This window comes from Hyperoodon ampullatus, assembly GCF_949752795.1.
Source record: "Hyperoodon ampullatus genome assembly, chromosome: 10".
Classification (NCBI taxonomy): Eukaryota; Metazoa; Chordata; class Mammalia; order Artiodactyla; family Ziphiidae; genus Hyperoodon; species Hyperoodon ampullatus.
This window is the reverse complement of record NC_136923.1, coordinates 39,085,085-39,105,758: the sequence shown is the minus strand read 5'-3', so window position 1 is coordinate 39,105,758 and position 20,674 is coordinate 39,085,085. Positions and strand designations below refer to the sequence as shown.

The 20,674-nt window shown below is 40.2% G+C and overlaps 1 protein-coding gene across 1 annotated transcript in view; it reads left to right on the top strand.

Moving 5' to 3' along the window:
• Window positions 1-20,674, top strand: part of RBM6 (RNA binding motif protein 6) — an 88,186-nt gene that overhangs the window by 13,452 nt on the left and 54,060 nt on the right. The window contains exon 6 of the mRNA XM_079713477.1: window positions 14,969-15,042. Within this exon, the coding sequence (XP_079569603.1) occupies window positions 14,969-15,042 (74 nt within the window). The remainder of the gene's footprint in view (window positions 1-14,968; window positions 15,043-20,674) is intronic.

The window sequence follows — 20,674 nt, the reverse complement described above, 5'->3', positions numbered from 1 at the left end:
GCATACTTCCTCCAGAGTTCTTGGAATGGTTGTAGGTGTTCTCATTCTCACAGTGTTTCTCTGATATTTGAATGCAGACAGAACTGCTGTTGATTTTTAGATGGACTTGAATACTGACAGTATAAAGCTTGCTGTGATTTTTTTCCCAAAGGAATTTGTATCATTTAAGTAAAAACAGTATAGCTTACGGATTATGTTTCCTAATAAGTCTCAGACATAGAAAGTAACTCTCTTACAGTAAACTGAAGTGCTACAGAATTGTTTTAGTATTGCTTCATTAAGTAGTGTCAGAAAGTTAGAAGTTTAATAGGGTGGTGTTAGTAGGAAGAAGCAATATCTTGCTTTGATTCTGTCAGTGTTCATATAGTGAGTGGACACAGTTTTTGTGACCCTGTGAAGGAAATTTCTTCTTAGGAAGTAAGCATTTGCAGCAACTGAGTCACTTGGTCTTGTACCCTAGCATTTTGGGTATATTGAAAGTGTCAGAGGCTCTCTGCATTTATTAAGGGAACAGGCTCATATCCTTTCATTTTTCACAATTGAAATGGTTTGAGTTTTTACCTCTGTGTTGATAAAACAGAAGTGCCTTCCTTAAGAAAAGAAAAAACTCTGAGAGGATCTTTCAGTTTAGGGGCAGAAATCCACTGTGAAATGGGTTGACACGGATGATACAAAACATGCATAGTTTATGGTATTCCAGATGGAGTAGCTCAACATCATTTAGAAAAAATAAATTATAGTTGGAAAATGAGATACACATTTTTGCTTTTTTTTTCTGGCACTTACAGAATAGACAAGTAAAACTTTTAGTTCTTAGGGGAAAACTGACAAATCAGAAAATATCACACTTACTTGTCACATCTCTAAAACTACAGAAGATGTTTTCAGCCAGGAGACTTACTGGGTTTGGTACCACATTTGGGGAGGGTGTTTACAGATGAGCCTTAAGGAAAGGTGGCTGAGTTTTAAAAATAAGAATGTCTGGGAAGCCAAGAGGCACTTTTTAGGGCTGGGTGGGTCTTATGGAGGCAGTGGATGGACTCTGTGGCTGAGTGGAGAACAGTACACCTGGAGAAGAATCCTGTGATGCGGTCCTAGAGGGATCACGTGAACTGGGGAGAGGTGCTGGAACTAGGGTTAATTTTAGTCATCCTTGGCATTACCTGGGGATTGGTCTTGTTTATTTCATTTTTAACGTTTCCCACCCCAAAGACTTTGAGTAGAAGGTTTTGTTAGAGAATATGGATGTTTTGTGACTCTTACCCTCACTTTAAGGGATTACCTCTCCTGAGAGATTACCTTGGTGTAGACTCTGGAAATGGACAACTTGGCTAAGTACCATGAGCAGAGACATGAGCAAGTTGTCTCTGATGATGATGTATTCTGAACCTCATTAGGTGGTGTGGTACTTACTGCAGAATAGGGACTCACTGGACTATTGGGAATGATAGCTTGAGGTCCCTGTAGACTTCATAGGAGCAGTAAGGCACTAAGGTTTAGTGACTAAGGGAAGTTTGAGTTTAGGCCTGTCAGCTAGTAAGGGGAGGGGTAGCCTAAGAGGATATAAGTATGTTTTCAGGGCTTGGTCAGGGCTGGGTACTTTTGAGGTTTTGACTTTAAAGTAGAATCCCAGTACTGTTTTGGAAAGCAAGACTTTAGAATTTCTGGTTTTACTTAATCTTTTTCTTTGGGGTAGTTAACTTTCCTAACACTTAAGATGAAACTCATTTTCTATTCTGGGAGCTGGTTTATTCTTCAATTTAAGCTTCCTTATTAAAACCCCTTAATTTAGCAAGGATGGTTAGTGGTAGTTTGCAGCCCTGGTAGGGAAGTTTTAATATTTTTATTGACTTTTTTATTGGGTTCCCTGCATGCTACCTTTCCTTGGGGCTTTTGGGTGTCGAGTCTTTTTTTTTTAATATGGTATTAATTAGTTGATTGATTGATTGATTATTTATTTATGGCTGTGTTGGGTCTTTGTTGCTGTGCGCTGGCTTTCTGTAGTTGCGGCGATCAGGGGCTACTCTTTGTTGTGGTGCGTGGGCTTCTCATTGCAGTGGCTTCTCTTGTTGCGGAGCACAGGCTCTAGGCACGCAAGTCAGTAGTTGTGGCTCACGGGCTCTAGAGCTTCTCATTGCAGTGGCTTCTCTTGTTGCGGAGCACGGGCTCTAGGCACGCAGGTCAGTAGTTGTGGCTCACGGGCTCTAGAGCGCAGGCTCAGTAGTTGTGGTGCACGAGCTTAGTTGCTCTGCAGCATGTGGAATCTTCCTGTACCAGGACTCAAACCTGTGTCTCCTGCATTGGCAGGCAGATTCTTATCCACTGCGCCACGAGGGAAGTCCTGGGTGTAGAGTCTTAATCTGGATCTGAGAATGGGACATCCTTTGCAACCCAAGGCATCACTTTATTCAGAAGCAAGGACCACCAGCTTGGCAGTTTTTGGTTGGTAGACTATGTAGCATTGGAGGTCTCTATCTAAACCACACAGGACATCTGTAGGTAGAACAGACAGGTGACAGTATAGCATGACAGTGATGAGCAGATGCCTTAATTGGCAGGTTATATTCTCTTCCCTAGAACTATTTGGCTGAGATGGAATTTGCCTCTCTGAAATGCATAAGGTGTTTGAACTCTGTTTATAGCCCTGTGTCAGTTCACTGCCTTTCTGAGTTCCTCACTGTTCTTTAGGTAGAATTGCTTCTGGCTTCTATAGTCCTCACTTGTCTTTTTGGTCAAATGCTTAGGTGGCTTTGGCTGAATCTTAGTTTGTATAAAGCTGTATGGGGCTTCCTGTGCCTTTTGGTAGTTAGAAGAATTCACTGAAGAGTTCCCTCTGATGGAGTAGCAAGAAGAAAAAAGTCATTAATCAGCCTGAATAGTGCAGGAGCCTGCTTGAGTTCCAGCTTCAGTCCAGGGAGGAAAAGTCATTTATACAGTTAGCTTCAATGGGAAGCAGATAGAGGCCATCCATAAAAACTATTTATGGGATTTAAAGTACATTGGCTTCTTCCTTTAACTTTCCCCTTGCAGGACATCTGATTTGTACTCACCCTTTCTAGCTTACATTCTCTACCCTCAGAATGTAAATTAAAGCAATTTTTCCCTACTTCCATGTTTCTTACTTAGGTTATCACTTAGGTCTTCTATCTAATTTAAATACAAGCCTCTTAGGAACTATTTGGTGGTAATGGTTACACTACTTTGTGAATATACTACTGAATTGTACACTACTGAACTATACTACTTTGTGAATATACCACTGCATTTTATGGTACGTGAATTACATCTCAATTTTAGAAAATAAGCCTTCTTGAAAACTGGTTGACAACTTTTAGAGGCAACAGGATTAAAAGAGAATAACACCTAGGTGAATGCTTGAAGGTAATCACTGGTCAGAGAGATCAGCAAATAAAGTGATGTCCCCTGAGTTTCAGAGAAGTAAAATAAATCAAGACTTTTCATGGGTATTATAGAAAATGATCAGACAAGAAGTAGAGAAAAATGCATACAGATGGACCTTTTTTGTGTGCTTTCTGGAAGGCTCATTGTACCTCTGTTCCAATGCATTTTTTTTTATATAAACATGATCCAACTATATGCTGTCTATGAAAGACTCTCTTTCTTTTATTTTTATTTTTTTATTTTTGGTTGCGTTGGGTCTTCGTTGCTGTCCACGGGATTTCTCTGGTTACGGCGAGTGGGGACCACTCTTCGTTGCGGTGCAAGGGCTTCCCATTGCAGTGGCTTCTCCCGTTGGGAGCATGGGCTCTAGGCGTGCAGGCCTCAGTAGCTGTGGCATGCGGGCTCAGTAGTTGTGGCGCACGGGCTTAATTACACCGCGGCATGTGGGATCTTCCTGGGCCAGGGCTCGAACCCGTGTCCCCTCAATTGGAAGGCAGATTCTTAACCACTGTGCCACCAGGGAAGCCCCCAATGTATATTTTTTAAAAAGAATATTTTCAACCTCTAAAAATGTAGTTGGGTTGTAAGAATTTGTAAATTCTCAGAGAGAAGCTGTTTTCTACATAGGAGACCTTTGGAGGCCTCGAAGGTCTTGGTTATTTCAGTCTCAGTATTGGGGAAGTTTCTCTACTATTTCTCCTTACTAAAAGAGGGCTGCTTTGCCTTCAGGGGAGTTTTTAAATGATCTGGAGCACTTTGAGATGTTTAGAGTGGTCTGAAACGTGACTTCTAAACCACCTCAAAATGTACCTTAGGAACCAGGATAGGGGAAATGGTAGAGCTTAGTCCTGGCTCTGTTGAAAGAATGTTAGTTTTGTTGTGGTATTGCCTCTTTTGGTTTTGTGGGGCCTACTGTTTTTTTTTGTTTTTTTTTTGGCGGTTCGTGGGCCTCTCACCGTTGTGGCCTCTCCCGTTGCGGAGCACAGGCTCTGGACGCGCAGGCTGAGCAGCCATGGCTCACGGGCCCAGCCGCTCCGTGGCATGCGGGATCTTCCCAGACTGGGGCATGAACCCGTGTCACCTGCATCGGCAGGCGGACTCTCAACCACTGCGCCACCAGGGAAGCCCTTGTTTTTGTTTTGACCACGATTTTAAAAACTAGATTTGGACTGGAAAGAGAAAAAAAAGATATTCATTGGCTTGGTTTATATCTTTCATGGTTCATTCAGTTGTTTTAGGGGCAAGGGGAACAGGAAAAACAAAGTAAAACAAAACAAAAAATTCCTTTCGTGTTTATTTGAATGCCCACCAGTGCTTTTGCATTTATCAGGAATGAATGTTGGTTGTCACAATCGTCAGATACATGTTAGAAAATCCCATGGTACAGGAGTTGGGGTGGGAGCTGTGGAATAGTACTTCATAGCTCTCTGGTGAGGGAAAGTGACTAGATAAGATCATTTTGATTTTCATTTTATTTATTTATTTTTTAATTGAAGTATAGTTGATTTACAGTGTTGTGCCAGTCTCTGCTGTACAGCACAGTGACTCAGTTATATACATTTAGACATTCTTTCTTTATATTCTTTTCCATGATGGTTTATCAAAGGTATTGAATATAGACCCCTGTGCTATACAGTAGGACCTTGTTTAGACAACATCATTTAAAAAAATGAATCAAATGTCCCTGACAGGGTAGGAAAATCATTGCTTAATAAATGAAGCTTAAGCTTCATTAGTTTTTTCCTAATAACCGAGCAATTGAATTTTTGTCACAAATTAAATGATTTCCTGCCTTTGCTTGTCTTCAAATCAAAGAAGAAAATATTAGCCAAGCTACAAAAATTCCTGGTTGCAATGTGTGAGGTTATGTGTGAATTGGTGGTTAAATAATATTTGTGTAAGTATTGGGATATGTTTCTTCAACCTGAAAGTATTAGTTAACATTAGTTAACATGTATGTGCTAACTTTGGAAATAAAATATTGGATGAGTAGATCCTGTCAAAATTTTTTTTTTTTTGTGGTACGCGGGCCTCTCACTGTTGTGGCCTCTCCCATTGCGGAGCTCAGGCTCCGGACGTGCAGGCTCAGCAGCCATGACTCACGGGCCCAGCCACTCCGCGGCATGTGGGATCTTCCCGGACCGGGGCACGAACCCGTGTCTCCTGCATCGGCAGGTGGACTGTCAACCACTGCGCCACCAGGGAAGCCCCCTCTCAAGAAATTTTTGTCAAAAATTCTGACATACTTAATTTTAATTTCTAAAACTATGCAGTGGTGTTATGTTGAGGGAGTAGAGTGTTCTGTTTGTATAATTGTAAGTAATTTAAAATTCTGTATTTTTTAGAAAATTTTTCATTTTAGCTTTCAGATTAATATCAAGTCCTAGAAAGTGCTCACCTTGTTTATCAGACAGTGAATATGTTTGACAATGTACAAGCATATCTGATGAAAGGTTTTGGTAAATCTTAATCAAGAATAGTCCTGTACAGCCTCTTCAATAAGTGGTGCTGGGAAAACTGGACAGGGACATGTAAAAGTATGAGATTAGATCACTCCCTAACACCATACACAAAAATAAGCTCAAAATGGATTAAAGACCTAAATGTAAGGTCAGAAACTATCAAACTCTTAGAGGAAAACATAGGCAGAACACTCTATGACATAAATCACAGCAAGATCCTTTTTGACCCACCTCCTAGAGAAATGGAAATATAAACAAATGGGACCTAATGAAACTTCAAAGCTTTTGCACAGCAAAGGAAACCATAAATAAGACCAAAAGACAATGCTCAGAATGGGAGAAAATATTTGCAAATGAAGCAACTGACAAAGGATTAATCTCCAAAATTTGTAAGCAGCTCATGCAGCTCAATAGCAAAAAAACAAACAACCCAATCCAAAAATGGGCAGAAGACCTAAATAGACATTTCTCCAAAGAAGATATACAGACTGCCAACAAACACGTGAAAGAATGCTCAACATCATTAATCATTAGAGAAATGCAAATCAAAACTACAATGAGATATCATCTCACACCAGTCAGAATGGCCATCATGAAAAAATCTAGAAACAATAAATGCTGGAGAGGGTGTGGAGAAAAGGGAACACTCTTGCACTGCTGGTGGGAATGTGAATTGGTACAGCCACTATGGAGAACAGTATGGAGGTTCCTTAAAAAACTACAAATAGAACTACCATATGACCCAGCAATCCCACTACTGGGCATATACCCTGAGAAAACCATAATTCAAAAAGAGTCATGTACCAAACAAAATGTTCATTGAAGCTCTATTTACAATAGCCCGGAGATGGAAACAACCTAAGTGTCCATCATCTGATGAATGGATAAAGAAGTTGTGGCACATATATACAATGGAATATTACTCAGCCATAAAAAGAAACGAAATTGAGCTATTTGTAATGAGGTGGATAGACCTAGAGTCTGTCATACAGAGTGAAGTAAGTCAGAAAGAGAAAGACAAATACTGTATGCTAACACATATATATGGAATTTAAGAAAAAAAGTCATGAAGAACCTAGGGGTAAAACAGGAATAAAGACACAGACCTACTTGAGAATGGACTTGAGGATACGGGGAGGGGGAAGGGTAAGCTGTGACAAAGCGAGAGAGAGGCATGGACATATATACACTACCAAACGTAAGGTAGATAGCTAGTGGGAAGCAGCCGCATAGCACAGGGAGATCAGCTCGGTGCTTTGTGACCGCCTGGAGGGGTGGGATAGGGAGAGTGGAAGGGAGGGAGACGCAAGAGGGAAGGGATATGGGAACAGATGTATATGTATAACTGATTCACTTTGTTATAAAGCAGAAACTAACACACCATTGTGAAGCAATTATACTCCAATAAAGTTGTAAAAAAAAAAAAAAGACAAATACCGTATGATATCACTTATATGTGGAATCTAAAATATGACACAAGCGAACCTATCTATGAAACAGAAACAGACACACAGATGTAGAGAACAGACTTGTGGTTGCCAAGGGGGGTGGGGAGGGATGGACTGGGAGTTGGGATTAGCAGGTGCAAACTATTGTATATAGAATGGATAAATAACATGGTCCTACTGTATAGCACAGGGAACTATATTCAATATCCTGTAACAAACCATATGGAAAAGAATATGAAAAAGAATGTATATATATGTATAACTGAATCACTTTGCTGTACAGCAGAAATTAACTGAACATTGTAAATCAACTATATTTCAATAAAATAAATCAAAAAAAAAAAAGAATAGTCCCGTATTTTAAAATGGCTGTATGGAGGACAAGTGCTGTCAGTAAGTTAGCAGCAGCACAGGGGCAGCTGTCTCATCTTTAGTCCCTGAGAGCGCTTTGTAATAGAAGCACAGGGGTACTGAAATGTATTGTCTCATGCACCCCTGAAACCACCCTGCAAAGGAGTTACCATCATTGCTACTTGGCATATGAGATAACCCAAGCCCAGAGAGAAGTGGCTTGCCTGAGGGCACGTGGTGAATTAGCTGTAGCTTCTTGCCTACGTTCATAACTGTAGAAGTTACTTTCTTGTGTGTTGCTCCAGTGAAGATACTCATTACAAGTGATGTGGCATTGACTGAGCGCCACTGCGTGCCGGGTATTATGCTAGTGTTGGGTGTACAGAAATGAAAATATCCCCCTCCCCCACTTAGTCTGGGACCTCTGTTGTTCTAGGATCATCTCTCTGCATGGGCAGTTTTCTTCAGCATTGATGCTACTCCTCTCTTGGGTGATCCGTTTGCCACTACTGTACCATCTTTCCTGTCAGGTTGGAGTGTTCTTAGCTGGGGAGAAAAACTCAGATCTTATTCCTGATGGTTGATCTGTAGGTTTTTTTGTTTGTTTTCAAGTGAACAAAAATTGAACTAGATCATTGGCTCTAAAAAGAGTAGTTGTTCACAGATTTTTAAAAAGTCCTGGGGATTTAATATACAGGGTTGTGACTGTAGTTAACAGTACTGTATTGGATATTTGAAGGTTCAGTAAGAGTTGATCTTTAAAGTTCCCATCACAAGGAAAACAAATCGTAACTATGTATGGTGATGGATGTTAACTAAACTTATTGTGGTAATCATTTTGCCGTATATACATATATCAAATCATCATGTTGTGTCCTAAAAGTAATACAATATTATTTGTTAATTATAGTTCAGAAAAAAAATAAATGTTCCCTTTTTTGACTTACATGGCATTTTGAGATGGTCTATGCTTATCTACTTGTCATAACTCTTCCATTAGACTCAGCTCTCTGAGGGCTAGGACACTCCCCTCCTCTGTGCTCACATAGCATTGTAAATGTCAGTGGAATTGAAATGAGTTGAATAAGGGTGAGAATTTCCTAACAAATGTTAATCTGGGCCCGAGAACCATCATCAGGGTGAAGTGACCCTATGATTAATTTTGGATTTTGAAAACTACTTGAAAATACAAACCAAAAAAAATAACCAGCTGGTGCAGATGGAAAGCTAGATAAAATAGAACCATATGCAGTTTTCAAAAATTTAGCAAGTAATCATCAGTGCATATCTTCATAGTTTCATCTGTTTTATTATAAACCAGCAATCCTTATATGCATAGTTGAAGGAGAGAGAATTGAAAGTGGTTATAAGATGTTCAAAGTGATGATTTCATACAGGCCAATTTCATTCTTCCCAGATGGTTTGTTTTTTTTTTTGTTTTTTTTTTTGCGGTACGTGGGCCTTTCACTGTTGTGGCCTCTCCCTTTGTGGAGCACAGGCTCCAGATGTGCAGGCTCAGCGGCCATGGCTCATGGGCCTAGCCGCTCTGTGGCATGTGGGATCTTCCCGGACCGGGGCACGAACCCGTGTCCCCTGCATCGGCAGGCGGACTCTCAACCACTGTGCCACCAGGGAAGCCCCCCAGATGGTATTTTGACATGTAAGTCAGATATTTTCCTAGTTTTCCTAATGAAAGCTGCAGGTACATACTCATTTGAGGTTTTAACATAGCAAAGTACCTGTTGGAAATCTTTCACACAGGCCTCCTTTGTCATGTTATTTCCATTGATGGGAATTCAGATACCTGGATCAGTTCTGTTTGACTTTTGTTAAAATCTCTAACCTGATGATATTTTACTTTTCTTCTAAACACCTATATTCCCAGTGAAATGGAATTAGGAAAACAAGACCAATAGAACTAAGCCCTCTTGAATCTCTATTAATATTTTTCATGGTGCTTTTTATATTCATAATGCTTTGTTTCCACAGAAATATTACTCCTTTTTTAAAGGGAAAAAATCCCTGTGTTTTCTTTTTCCTCAAAGATACCCAATAAAATTTAAAAAATTAATTTTTCCCTCTGCCTATGTCCTTTAAAATCCTGATTCTTTTTTACATTTCATAGTTGGTATGTATATTCTGGCCTTTTTCAAAGTCAACCAGTACTCTCCTAATGGGAAATTCAACTGGACTTGTTTATGTTTAGTTGGGTTCTTCTTGGTCAGTTTGAATATAGGGCTGCTCATCTCATTTGCTTAAATAAAAATCTTGGTGTATAACTGTTATGAAAACTGGGCTTGGTGTAGACTAACAGTTGGCTTGAATGATCAAGGGCCATGTTTGTCAGCATCACTGAGTCAGCTTTTCTAGGGACAGAGATAAAGAATTAGTTCTGGGATTGGATTTTATTTATCAGGGCTTTGTTTTCTGTACCTTGTTTTCCCCTAAGCACCTGGTTAGCTATTATCACAGATACTTTTTGGGGGAACAGGCAACCACATGGTTAATGAAGATGGAGAAGAATTGAAAATTTAATATTACCTTTATAGATTTCCTTCCTTTGCCTTGTTCTCATCCTTCTCAACTGCAAAAAAAAGTATAAGGAGCATTCACATTTCTATGAGAAATCTATACATTTAGGTTAGAATATGGAGTAAGATATGCTTTTTAATAGTCATACAAATAAGCCACAAAGACCCATCAGCCCACCAGGTTTCTTCCCAGCATGTGATGATGGAAGAAAAAGGTAATAAAAGAGACTTTTTTATTACTCTTTTTAGGTGGGAATCTGTCTGTGGGACTGTTAACACTGAGTTTACCATCTTGATGATTCCAGATGGTTCCTAGCAATTCTGAATGCAAGGTTGGTTGGCAGTCTTCAGAACATTTAGGTCTCTGAGTGGAACATCTTCTATGTCTACTAGAACTTTTTCTGTGAATTATAAAATTACATTTGAGAACTAAAGGAAAAAAATTCCAATTATCTCAATACAACCACTGTAATCATTTTTGTTTACAGTTGTGTCACATTACATCATTTTCAGATTTCTGTATATTCACCCGTGCTTGCTCAACTCCTCTCCCCTACCCCACACCCCATTTTCCCTCTCATGGAGTGAGCATGAGAGGTGGGGGTGTGACTCGGCTGTGACTTCAGGTGGTCTCTCCAGTTTTCTCTGAGTATGAGCATTCACTATGCTGGCTGTGATTCTGTTATTTAAAGTGATATATTTTTCATACATTATGGCCCTTAAATGCAAGCCAACCTCTTCATCTGGTGTCAGCCAAAAGAAAAGTGATCTGTTGCGACGCTGGAGGAAAAACTGGCAGTGTTGGACTTAAACCTATGTTGAGAGATGGTATGTTGTTCTTCACCTTGGGGTGTTCAAGTATGATATTGAAAATGCATGGTTTTCATCTCATATGCTGACTTTTGTCTCTGACCTCTGAATTAGATGCAACTTCATTGTATTTAATTCTAGTCCTTTTTCCTATACACATTTTATATAATTGTTCTCAATTTTAAAGTTTTAAAAATATACTATATTCAATATACTATATCAAGTATCTTATCATATTGTAATTTTTATAGCCATCATTTACAACAAGACTTTTGGGTTTCTGTCTTTTCAGAAGAATTTTGATAGCCAGTATATTCAATCCATGAAAGTGAATGCTTTCTAACTTGCACAGTCAGGCCCACTCACAATGGTTCTGCTATAGATATTTTAGAATAAAAATAACTATTGTGCTCCAATTTCAGTATTTCTTAACTATAGACATAGTCTTATCTGTGCTTAGGCATGTGGGATCCTTTCTGTAATTGGGCTCTGTGGAGGTTGGAAATCAGATTAATTTATACAGTGTAGTGGTTAATAGCATCAATTTGAATCTGGACTGACTGGGTTTGAAGCCACGTATTGCTACTTACCATTGAGGTGATTTTGAACAAATTACTTGTTCGTTCTTTGACTGCTTCCCCATGATGGATAAAATGAAGTTAATAATATTTACCTTATAGGATAGTCATGTGAGGATTAACTATATGTAAAATATTTAGAATACAGTCTTGCACCTACAGGTGCTTTGTAAATATTACTTGGTATCATCACCCATTTTGGCAGTTTATGAAAATCCTTATAGTACAACTCTGAGTCTTGGACACACGAAATGCTTTGGATCAAGATTGGGTCCTTTTTAATTTTTATTTATTTATTTTTAAAGTTTTAGGTATTATAGTTAAAATTTTTTGCTTTTTCTGGCCACACTGCATGGTTTGCGGCATCTTAGTTCCCTGACCAGGGATCAAACCTGGACACCAGCAGTGAGAGCACCGAGTCATAACCACTGGACCACCAGGGAATTCCCTAAACTTTGAATTTCTGTTTTTGTTTGATAAAGTTTCAGGCAGAAGAAGTTGAATGTTGGGCTTATAAATTTAAATATTATATCTGAAGTACATTGTCAACATATAGTATCTCAGGACTGTATAGAGATGCTATTAGATGCTCATTATTTCTCCTCTAGATGCTCATTATGTCTCCTCTAGTATCTTTTCCTTTGCAGTGACATTAGTATCAAAGTCTGTTCGCAAAGTATGAATGTTGCCATGAATCCTTTCTTTTTCTGCACATAGATTCTGTGTGCTCCTCTGGGCTGCAATAGTTACTTCTTTAAGAACAGAAAGGAAACTCAGGGCTTTGCCAATTTGGTGTTGGTTCCCTGTGTTTTTCATTTTGGCAGCTACGGAGAGGGTTTGCTTTCCACACACCTGGACGCTCCTTTGATGATGTTCTGTAGAGGTAATCAACACACTTGAGAGTATATCTGCTTGTTACGTGGCTGCCCCTTTCTGATTGTGGACATACATTTGAATGTTTACAGTAGATACTTGGTGATAAAAGGCACCTTAGTTGCTTCTGCTCTTCTGCAGTGTTTCCCAAGAACACTCAGAGCCCTTTACAAAATGCAGAATGTTTTATGTATGAGATGTTCACTGAGTTGAATCAAGAAATCCACCTGAAAGGAAATATGTAACAAAACAATTTCTACTGTTAATAGGGTATATACAAATGCATATACTGTTTCTCTAAAGTAGTTTCATTTCTCCAAATAGTTACTAATCAGAGAAGACTGATTTTGTTGTGGTAAGTTTAAATAGAGATTCCAGGGGTTAGTTCTAATCTGTGTTGGTCAAAGCTGTGAAATCAGGTAGAAAGTCTCTGTCCACGTAAGGGGGTGCTGAGATTTCTAGTAACTTTCTTTTCTTCCTGGTCATTTCCTAAAATTCAAAGGAAGAATCAAATTATACCATTGTAACATTTCATAATAAACTTGGAGTATGTAACAGATCTAAAGCCTTACCTATATCATAATAAAACATTTCAGGCTATTCATTCCATGTGACAAGGGATCCAACCCATTTCACCAAGTTTGGTCTGTTTTTTTTTGTTTTTTTTTTTTAAATTATTTACTTACGGCTATGTTGGGGCTTCGTTTCTGTGCAAGGGCTTCCCCTAGTTGCGGCGAGCGGGGGCCACTCTTCATCGCGGTGTGCAGACCTTTCACTATCGCGGCCTCTCTTGTTGCGGAGCACAGGCTCCAGACGCGCAGGCTCAGCAATTGTGGCTCACGGGCCCAGCCGCTCCGCGGCACGTGGGATCTTCCCAGACCAGGGCTCGAACCCATGTACCCTGCATTGGCAGGCAGATTCTCAACCACTGCGCCACCAGGGAAGCCCTGGTCTGTTTTTAAGTTACATTTTCTCTTGCCCTAGCTTTTTTGTTGTTGTTTTCCTGTTCCTTTTTTTTTTTTTTTCTTTTTTTGGCCTTTATTACCTTGATTCAATGATACCAGTTTTCTATTGTTATATATACTTTGTGCTCAAAATTGACCTAGGTTTTGTGTGGTTTCTCTTTCCCTGAGTTTTATTTCTTTTTTTTTTAAATAAATTTATTTATTTGTGTTTTTTAAAAATTTTTTGGCTGTGTTGGGTCTTCATTGCTGCACACGGGGCTTTCTCTAGTTGTGGCAAGCGGGGGCTACTCTTCATTGCGGTGCGCAGGCTTCTCATTGTCGTGGCTTCTCTTGTTGCAGAGCACGGGCTCTAGAGCTCAGGCTCAGTAGTTTTGGCACACGGGCTTAGCTGCTCCGCGGCATGTGGGATCTTCCCGGGCCAGGGATCGAACCCGTGTTCCCTGCATTGGCAGGCGGATTCTTAACCACTGCACCACCAGGGAAGCCCCTGAGTTTTATTTCTTATTTGAACAAATCACATCTTTTTCTTGGTGTTCCATCTGCACAGTGTCACTCCTAAAGATGAACTTCTTTATCCCGTGAGGCAGTGGAGTGGAGGAAACATGGAAGCCACTTGTGGAGCATTGCTTTAATAAGTATATTTTTGTAGTCATATGGTGGCAGTATCAAGGAAATTATAGGATGGGGTTAGTGTTAGAGTTTATCAGCTTGTAAATCCCATGACTTCCCATCTCATGGGTCACGAGAGTCACAGATGACACTTGCTCAGGAAAATGGTGAAGGGTGTTTTGTGCTCTGATGGTACATACAATTCTAGAGAACATGTACTGATTGCTAACAATTCCTGTCTCTCCCCCAGCCTACCCCAACTTTGTGCATAAGCACAGTTTTGAACCCAGCCATTTGTACTTACTTATGCTTTTACACCTTCTTCCTTTCATAAAGATTTTAGCTGGCTTATGACTTGAGTTGAAACAAAGAAAAAAAAAGAGGAGACCTGATATGGTCTGTCCCCTGCCAACCAGAAGCTTCCTGTGGTATATAGTTGCCTCAGTCTGTCAGCACTTCTGTCTTTGAAGGTGGTTTCTGCTTGATAAGTGGTGACTATTAGCATAGCTTTGAGATAATTGCTTCTCCTTCCTCTCTTGGGATACATTTTTTTTTTCCAGATACTTTCCTGTTCTTGTTGACCTTGTTTTTCCAGAAGACTCAGCCTGTGGTTAAAATGTTTCGGGTCCCCCTTTGAACTTTCTATGGGATTACCCAATTCTGGGGCACCCTCACCAGATCATCAGTACTAAAGAGGGCAAAGAATCTTCTTGGTTAATAGAAAAGACCATTTTGGAATGACTTTCTAAGTCCAGAAACATCCAGACTTTCCTTCAGTGCTTTTTTCTGTTTGGGGTAGCAGCTTTGCCTAGTACAGGGGAGGGGGGGCTATGGGGAGGGCTTGTGTTTAAGGGGTTCAGAAACAGGGGATTTAAGTGTGTCTTTTGTGTTTTCAAGGCACTAACACCACTCCCGTCTGTATTTAAATGCTGTCCCCAGGTTACGACTATGGCTATGTCTGCGTGGAGTTTTCACTCTTGGAAGATGCCATCGGATGCATGGAGGCCAACCAGGTTGCTTTATACTTCGGTCAAATGATGCTGGAAGGATATATTTTTTATGTATGGGGAGGGAGGGCTTCAAATGATTAAACTTTGGAAAGGTACCAGAAATCTGTATTTGGAGCATACCACATTCCAACCAGGAGAAACTTTAAAAGAAGCTGGGAAGGTTTCTCTAAAAGAGTTAATGGGCACAGAGTGTATTTTAAAAAATAGCATTCAGTTGTAGTTCCACCATATTCCAAGGACAGTAGATGGAAAAAAATGACAGGTCTGGAGTGCTTCCCTTTGGGATGTGACTGAGCTTGGGATCCAGATGCAAAGAATGATCCTTGCCTGTCTGTGATCTGAAGGAACTTCCTGGCACAGGAATTCTAGGTCAGTACTTACACCCAGACCTAGGGTGAAGACCACTGATGGCAACTCCTATGGCACTCAGGTCCTGCCTGCATGTGCTACTTTTGGAGGAGGTCCAATGGGGAGAAGAGAGTTAGTTGTTGATTGTTGGGGTCTTTTGCATTCATCATTGTTCTTTGCAAATTGGGGTTTCATACTCAAGTTCTTAGCTGCATATAGTCAGAGCTGGTGAATCTGAATCTGTACTTACCTTATGTGTGAAACACCTAGATGTATTTAGCTTGCCACCTAGAACTGTCATCTGGGTCTTTAATTGAACGCTGCCTGGTAGTTTTGGGAGGAATTATGAAATGGATAGAATCCTTGTCATCGTGTTTCCTTGGGAAAAGTTGCTTTCTTTGTGGTGTGTTAGTTCCTCCATCTGTAAAGTGGGAGAAAGAAGCTTAGTGATACAGTTTGATTTCTATGTGCCCACTGCCTGTGCTTAACATTGTGATTGCGATGCACCCAGAATCTTAAAAGAAGGCTCTGCCAGAGAAGAGTAGTATTGCATGAGAACTGTTCCTCTTTCATAGCCTAATGCCCTTTCATCAGCTTTGTTCCATTCAGCATGGCTCATCACACTTAACTTTTTCCCTTCTTTGACCATGTTCCCCCTTTATGGCAATGGAGATGACATGCTGTAAATCCTCTGGGGTCAAGAAGTAATCAGAGGAAACTTGATGTATCCATTCCTATTGTTAGTAGTATAAATACTGTTAGATCCTGAGAAAATGACTGCATTAGGACCATATCCCCTTGACAGAGTTCTTGTTGCCTGATTTGTTCAGTGTCCCTCATTGAGTCTGTCATTTAACAGATACTAATTATGTGTCAGAAAATGCTATCTGCCAATATTTGGAGAGAGGAATAAAAGTCCTAGTCTGTATGCTTATGGTTGATTCCATTCTAACAATCTGTCCTAATTTGAGAACATTCATTTAATTCATAAGCATCTTGTTTTTATCAGTGAGTAATCTTTAAATCCTTTGCCACTGTACTAAAGAATATTGTGAGTGGTAGAAACATAAATGGGGAGTCATGGGAGATGCCATTTCTTTAGTGCCATTCTCCCAACTGTATGTTTCTCCTAGAGGGATATTGCTTTTTATCAGAGCTATTTAATCTTAAAAATAACCATATTGTGTCTTAACTGCCTCTTCCTTCTATCCCCCCAAAAATCCTATCTAAAGTATCCAGCCTCCTAAAGAGTAATGTCAAATAGAACTAGGGCAGCCTTCTTTAAAAATAAAGATTATCCTTATGCTGGATTTCTGTTAGAGGTACATCTAGAAAAATGTTCATTTACACAAGCAGTGTCAAGGGGGTGTGGCCTATAGACATATCTCCCCTTACCCTTCCCACCCATTCTTTGAACACTCTTAGGACTCCCAGATCCCTCATGAATGACCTTTGCCCAGTGAATGGGACACCAGAATAAAGCAGGAGCAAGGCCAGAATTTTTCTAGATGTGAAATAGAATGTTTTGATGGGTAACCATGCTCTTGCATATGTCACTCTGTGCAGGAGAGCAAGTACGAGATAGCCTCTGTCTTCTAGGACCTTATAATCTCATACTAAGAAAGGTGACAGAGATTATGTGGTACTCATGGATTCCATAGAGTGTTCTCTCAGATAAACTCCAAATTCTGTCCAATAACATTTCCAGTATTGACTGGAGTTATTTGTTAATAAGACATCACCATATCCTTATTCAGTCAAACCCATTTCCTAGATTTTTATTCTTCCCCTAGCCATGGGACAGAGGTCACACTGCTAACACTGCCATGCAATAGAATCCTCTCGCTGAACTGCATAGACTTCATGACCCAGTCAGTATTCTTCTAATAACCTTTACCACAGCTCAGATGTGTACAAATCATTCTGATGAGAAAAATTTTGAGAATGGAATATTCAGGGGGATTTTTGTAATTAGGTAGTATAGCATAGAAAAGAGGAGTGTAGGTTCTATAGTCAGATGTTACTTCCTAGCTGGGTTGTCTCTGGCAAATTTCTTAACCTCCCTTGGCCTCAGTTCCCTCTGTTACCAGTACCTCATGGGACCCTGGAGTGGATTAAACGAGATTGTGCGTTCACGAGTGCCTGCTGTGTACTAGGCACCTTTTTGGATGCTGGAGATGCTGCAGTAAATGAGACAGATTATATAACTTCTGTTTTAGTAATAGAAGTCAGAGCATAAGCAATTAGACAAATTTAAAATAATATATGATAGGGCTTCCCTGGTGGCGCAGTGGCTGAGAGTCCGCCTGCCGATGCAGGGGACACGGGTTCGTGCCCTGGTCCGGGAAGATCCCACATGCCGCGGAGCGGCTGGGCCCGTGAGCCATGGCCACTGAGCCTGCGCGTCCGGAGGCTGTGCTCCGCAACAAGAGAGGCCGCAACAGTGAGAGGCCCGCGTACTGCCAAAAAAAAAAAAAATATATATATATATATGATAATGCTAAGTGCTGTAAAGATAATGAAGCAGGGTATTGAGAGAATGCATATGAGGGCAGTTTTAGATGAGGTGGTTAGGGAAACTTCTTGAAGAATAACACAGAATTTGAGTAGTGACTCTTGGTGCATAATGTATACAGAACACTTAGCATAGCATCTGATACCTAGTAAGCATTTGAAATTAGACAGTCGTCTCCTCCTCCTCCTCTTCCTCTTCTTCATGTCAAGTAATTTCCAATCATAATTCCGGGAAAAAATTTTTATATCTGGATTTTCCTTAAGGAAATGGATGTGGATCAAGCTCCCAATAACACAGCAGTTTAAAATCTTATGAGAGACATAAGAATGTGAGGGAAGAAGTCCTTACTCCTTGGAGTAAGGTGCAAGTGTTTGTGGAAGATGTCTATTCACCCATTCTCCTTCCTTCCAAGTTTTACTTATAGACCAAATTAGTATGAATTCTGAGTCACCATCTACAGGGCACCTTTGAGTAGTCTGTGTATATGCTTCTGAGGAGGGTTCTATGAAATGCTTTGGGTTGAGATTTTTATAACTCTTCACTATCCTGACTCTTGATGTGAAGTGTCTTTTATTTATCATTGACTGATACTTATAAGTCTGGGGAAGGGAATAAAGGAGCCTTCTGCCAGCTTGCTTTGTCAGATATTGTGGGGTATGTGTGCATAATGAGGTTGTTCAGGATGATAACTAAGGCCCCACTAGCCCTTTCCCAGTGCCTTAATGGAGACATCAAACTAGTAGGATGCTCTGCAGCAGTACTGAGCATGGTGGCCAAGGGGACTCATCAGGGCATCACTTAGCCAGCAGCTGTCTGTCTGGGAAAGTAATTTCCTACAGAGGTCTGTCAGCTCATACCTTCACCATCTCTGTCTAGGAGAAGTAGAAAGCCAGCAAACACTGAGATGCAGAACCTTTTATTCTATCCCTTCCTGGGAAAGGTATTTCTAGCAGTGTCATATACCCTTGGCTTGCTTTCTTGTCCAAGTCCCTGAGGATTGAGAATGACTATTATCTCCTTTCTCTTTGTGTGCCATTGCACTGGGACTTGGGGAGGGAGTAAGAAGCATTGTGTTAGAATATCTCTCAGTGGTTGCCCAGTTGTGCTAGTTCTCTCAAACTGTTGTCATTTGGTCTGCAGGATTTTATTTTCTCAAATTTGCAGGTATGATGTTTGTTGCCTATTTCTGTTTGACCAAATAGTCACTAAAGTGCCCTTATAAAAGGGCTCTGGGAGAATAATTCATTTCTCTGTAGTTTTTACTCAACTTTATTAGCATCAGTGACCTTCTTTATCTAAAGATGACTTGGCTACATGACAGAATCAGCCTGACTTTATAAAGTGCAAGGGAAAATGATGCTGTTATCACCTAACGTGAAAATTCCTTCAGACACTGGCTTTTTCTAGTATGTGGGATGAAGACTGTAGAATACATGAAGTTTTATGAAATAATGTTTTTTTGTGTCAACAAACTTAAGAGAGTTTGAGTTTTTGAAGATAACAGGATGGCCAGGGTATTTCTGAAGGTATGTGAAGGAAGCCAAATCTTAAATGGGATCTGTCCTTGTGATTAAAATGAGATGAATAGGGAACGCTTATGTTTTGGGGGATGGGAAGACTTTGTTGAGGCCATGATGGAAAAAATGAGCTGAGACTCAGTTTCTTGGAATCTTATTTAAGTTGTTAGCAATGTTGTATGAAACATTTCAGTACTTGAATTGTGTGCTTTCCAAGTAACAAAAAAAAATAATCTTTATAAATTCCTGCAAGGCTGTGGCATTGCCTAAACCCTCACCCTAAAACTACTTCACTGAAGAGAATGTGGCATCCTGGCCAGAGCTCAGCTGTATAACTTGTGGCTTGAGTCATGCCATTCTTTTTGGAAATTTCAATTTCAGTACCCTCTCCTGAGTGCCCTCAGTAGAGGTATTGGTGGCAAACAGAAAGGAAAATGAATTCTAAAATGTGTGTAAATCAACAATTATTGAAGATTCTCACTCTCCGGAGAGTTGGGGTATTCTGGAGAATTAAAAATGATTTTAAGGGGGACTTCCGTGGTGTCGCAGTGGTTGAGACTCTGAGCTCCCAGTGCTGGGGGCCCAGATTCAATACTGGGTCAGGGAACTAGATCCCACATGCATGCTGCAACTAAGAGTTTGCATGCCACAACTAAGGAGCCCGCCTGCTGCAACTAAGACCCGGCACAACCAACCAAATAAATAAATAAATAAAATATTTTTAACAAATGATTTTAAGGATTGATGATCTGATTATGCAGTTTGGTTATCTGTCTGGTGATTGAGTCTTGGCTGGGCACCAGGCAATATATCATAGTAGTTAAATATATGGACTCTGATCTCCATCCAACTAGCTCAGTAGGTAAATACATGGACTCTGGAGGCAGACTACTCGGGGTTGCTTCTCAGCTCTGTAACCTTCTACTATGTAACTTGGGCAAGTGGCATAACATAACATCTCTGTGTCTCAATGTCTTCTCATACTTCTAGGGATTAAAGAGTTAATGCATGTAAGGTGATTAGAACTGGGCCTGGCACGCAGTGAACATTGAGTGTTTATTTGTTATTAACACACAACTTCTAATCTGACTGGACAAGAAAGTCCTAAATTATAGCAGCTCCAGTTTTGGCTTCATGGAGTATATGGTTAAAAAAGGATTTGGTGGCAGTGTCCAGGGGATTATTTTTACATCAACAATACTTCTTATTTAGCCTGTTGGTTGGGACTGATTATCAGGTCTCTCTAGGTGTTTCT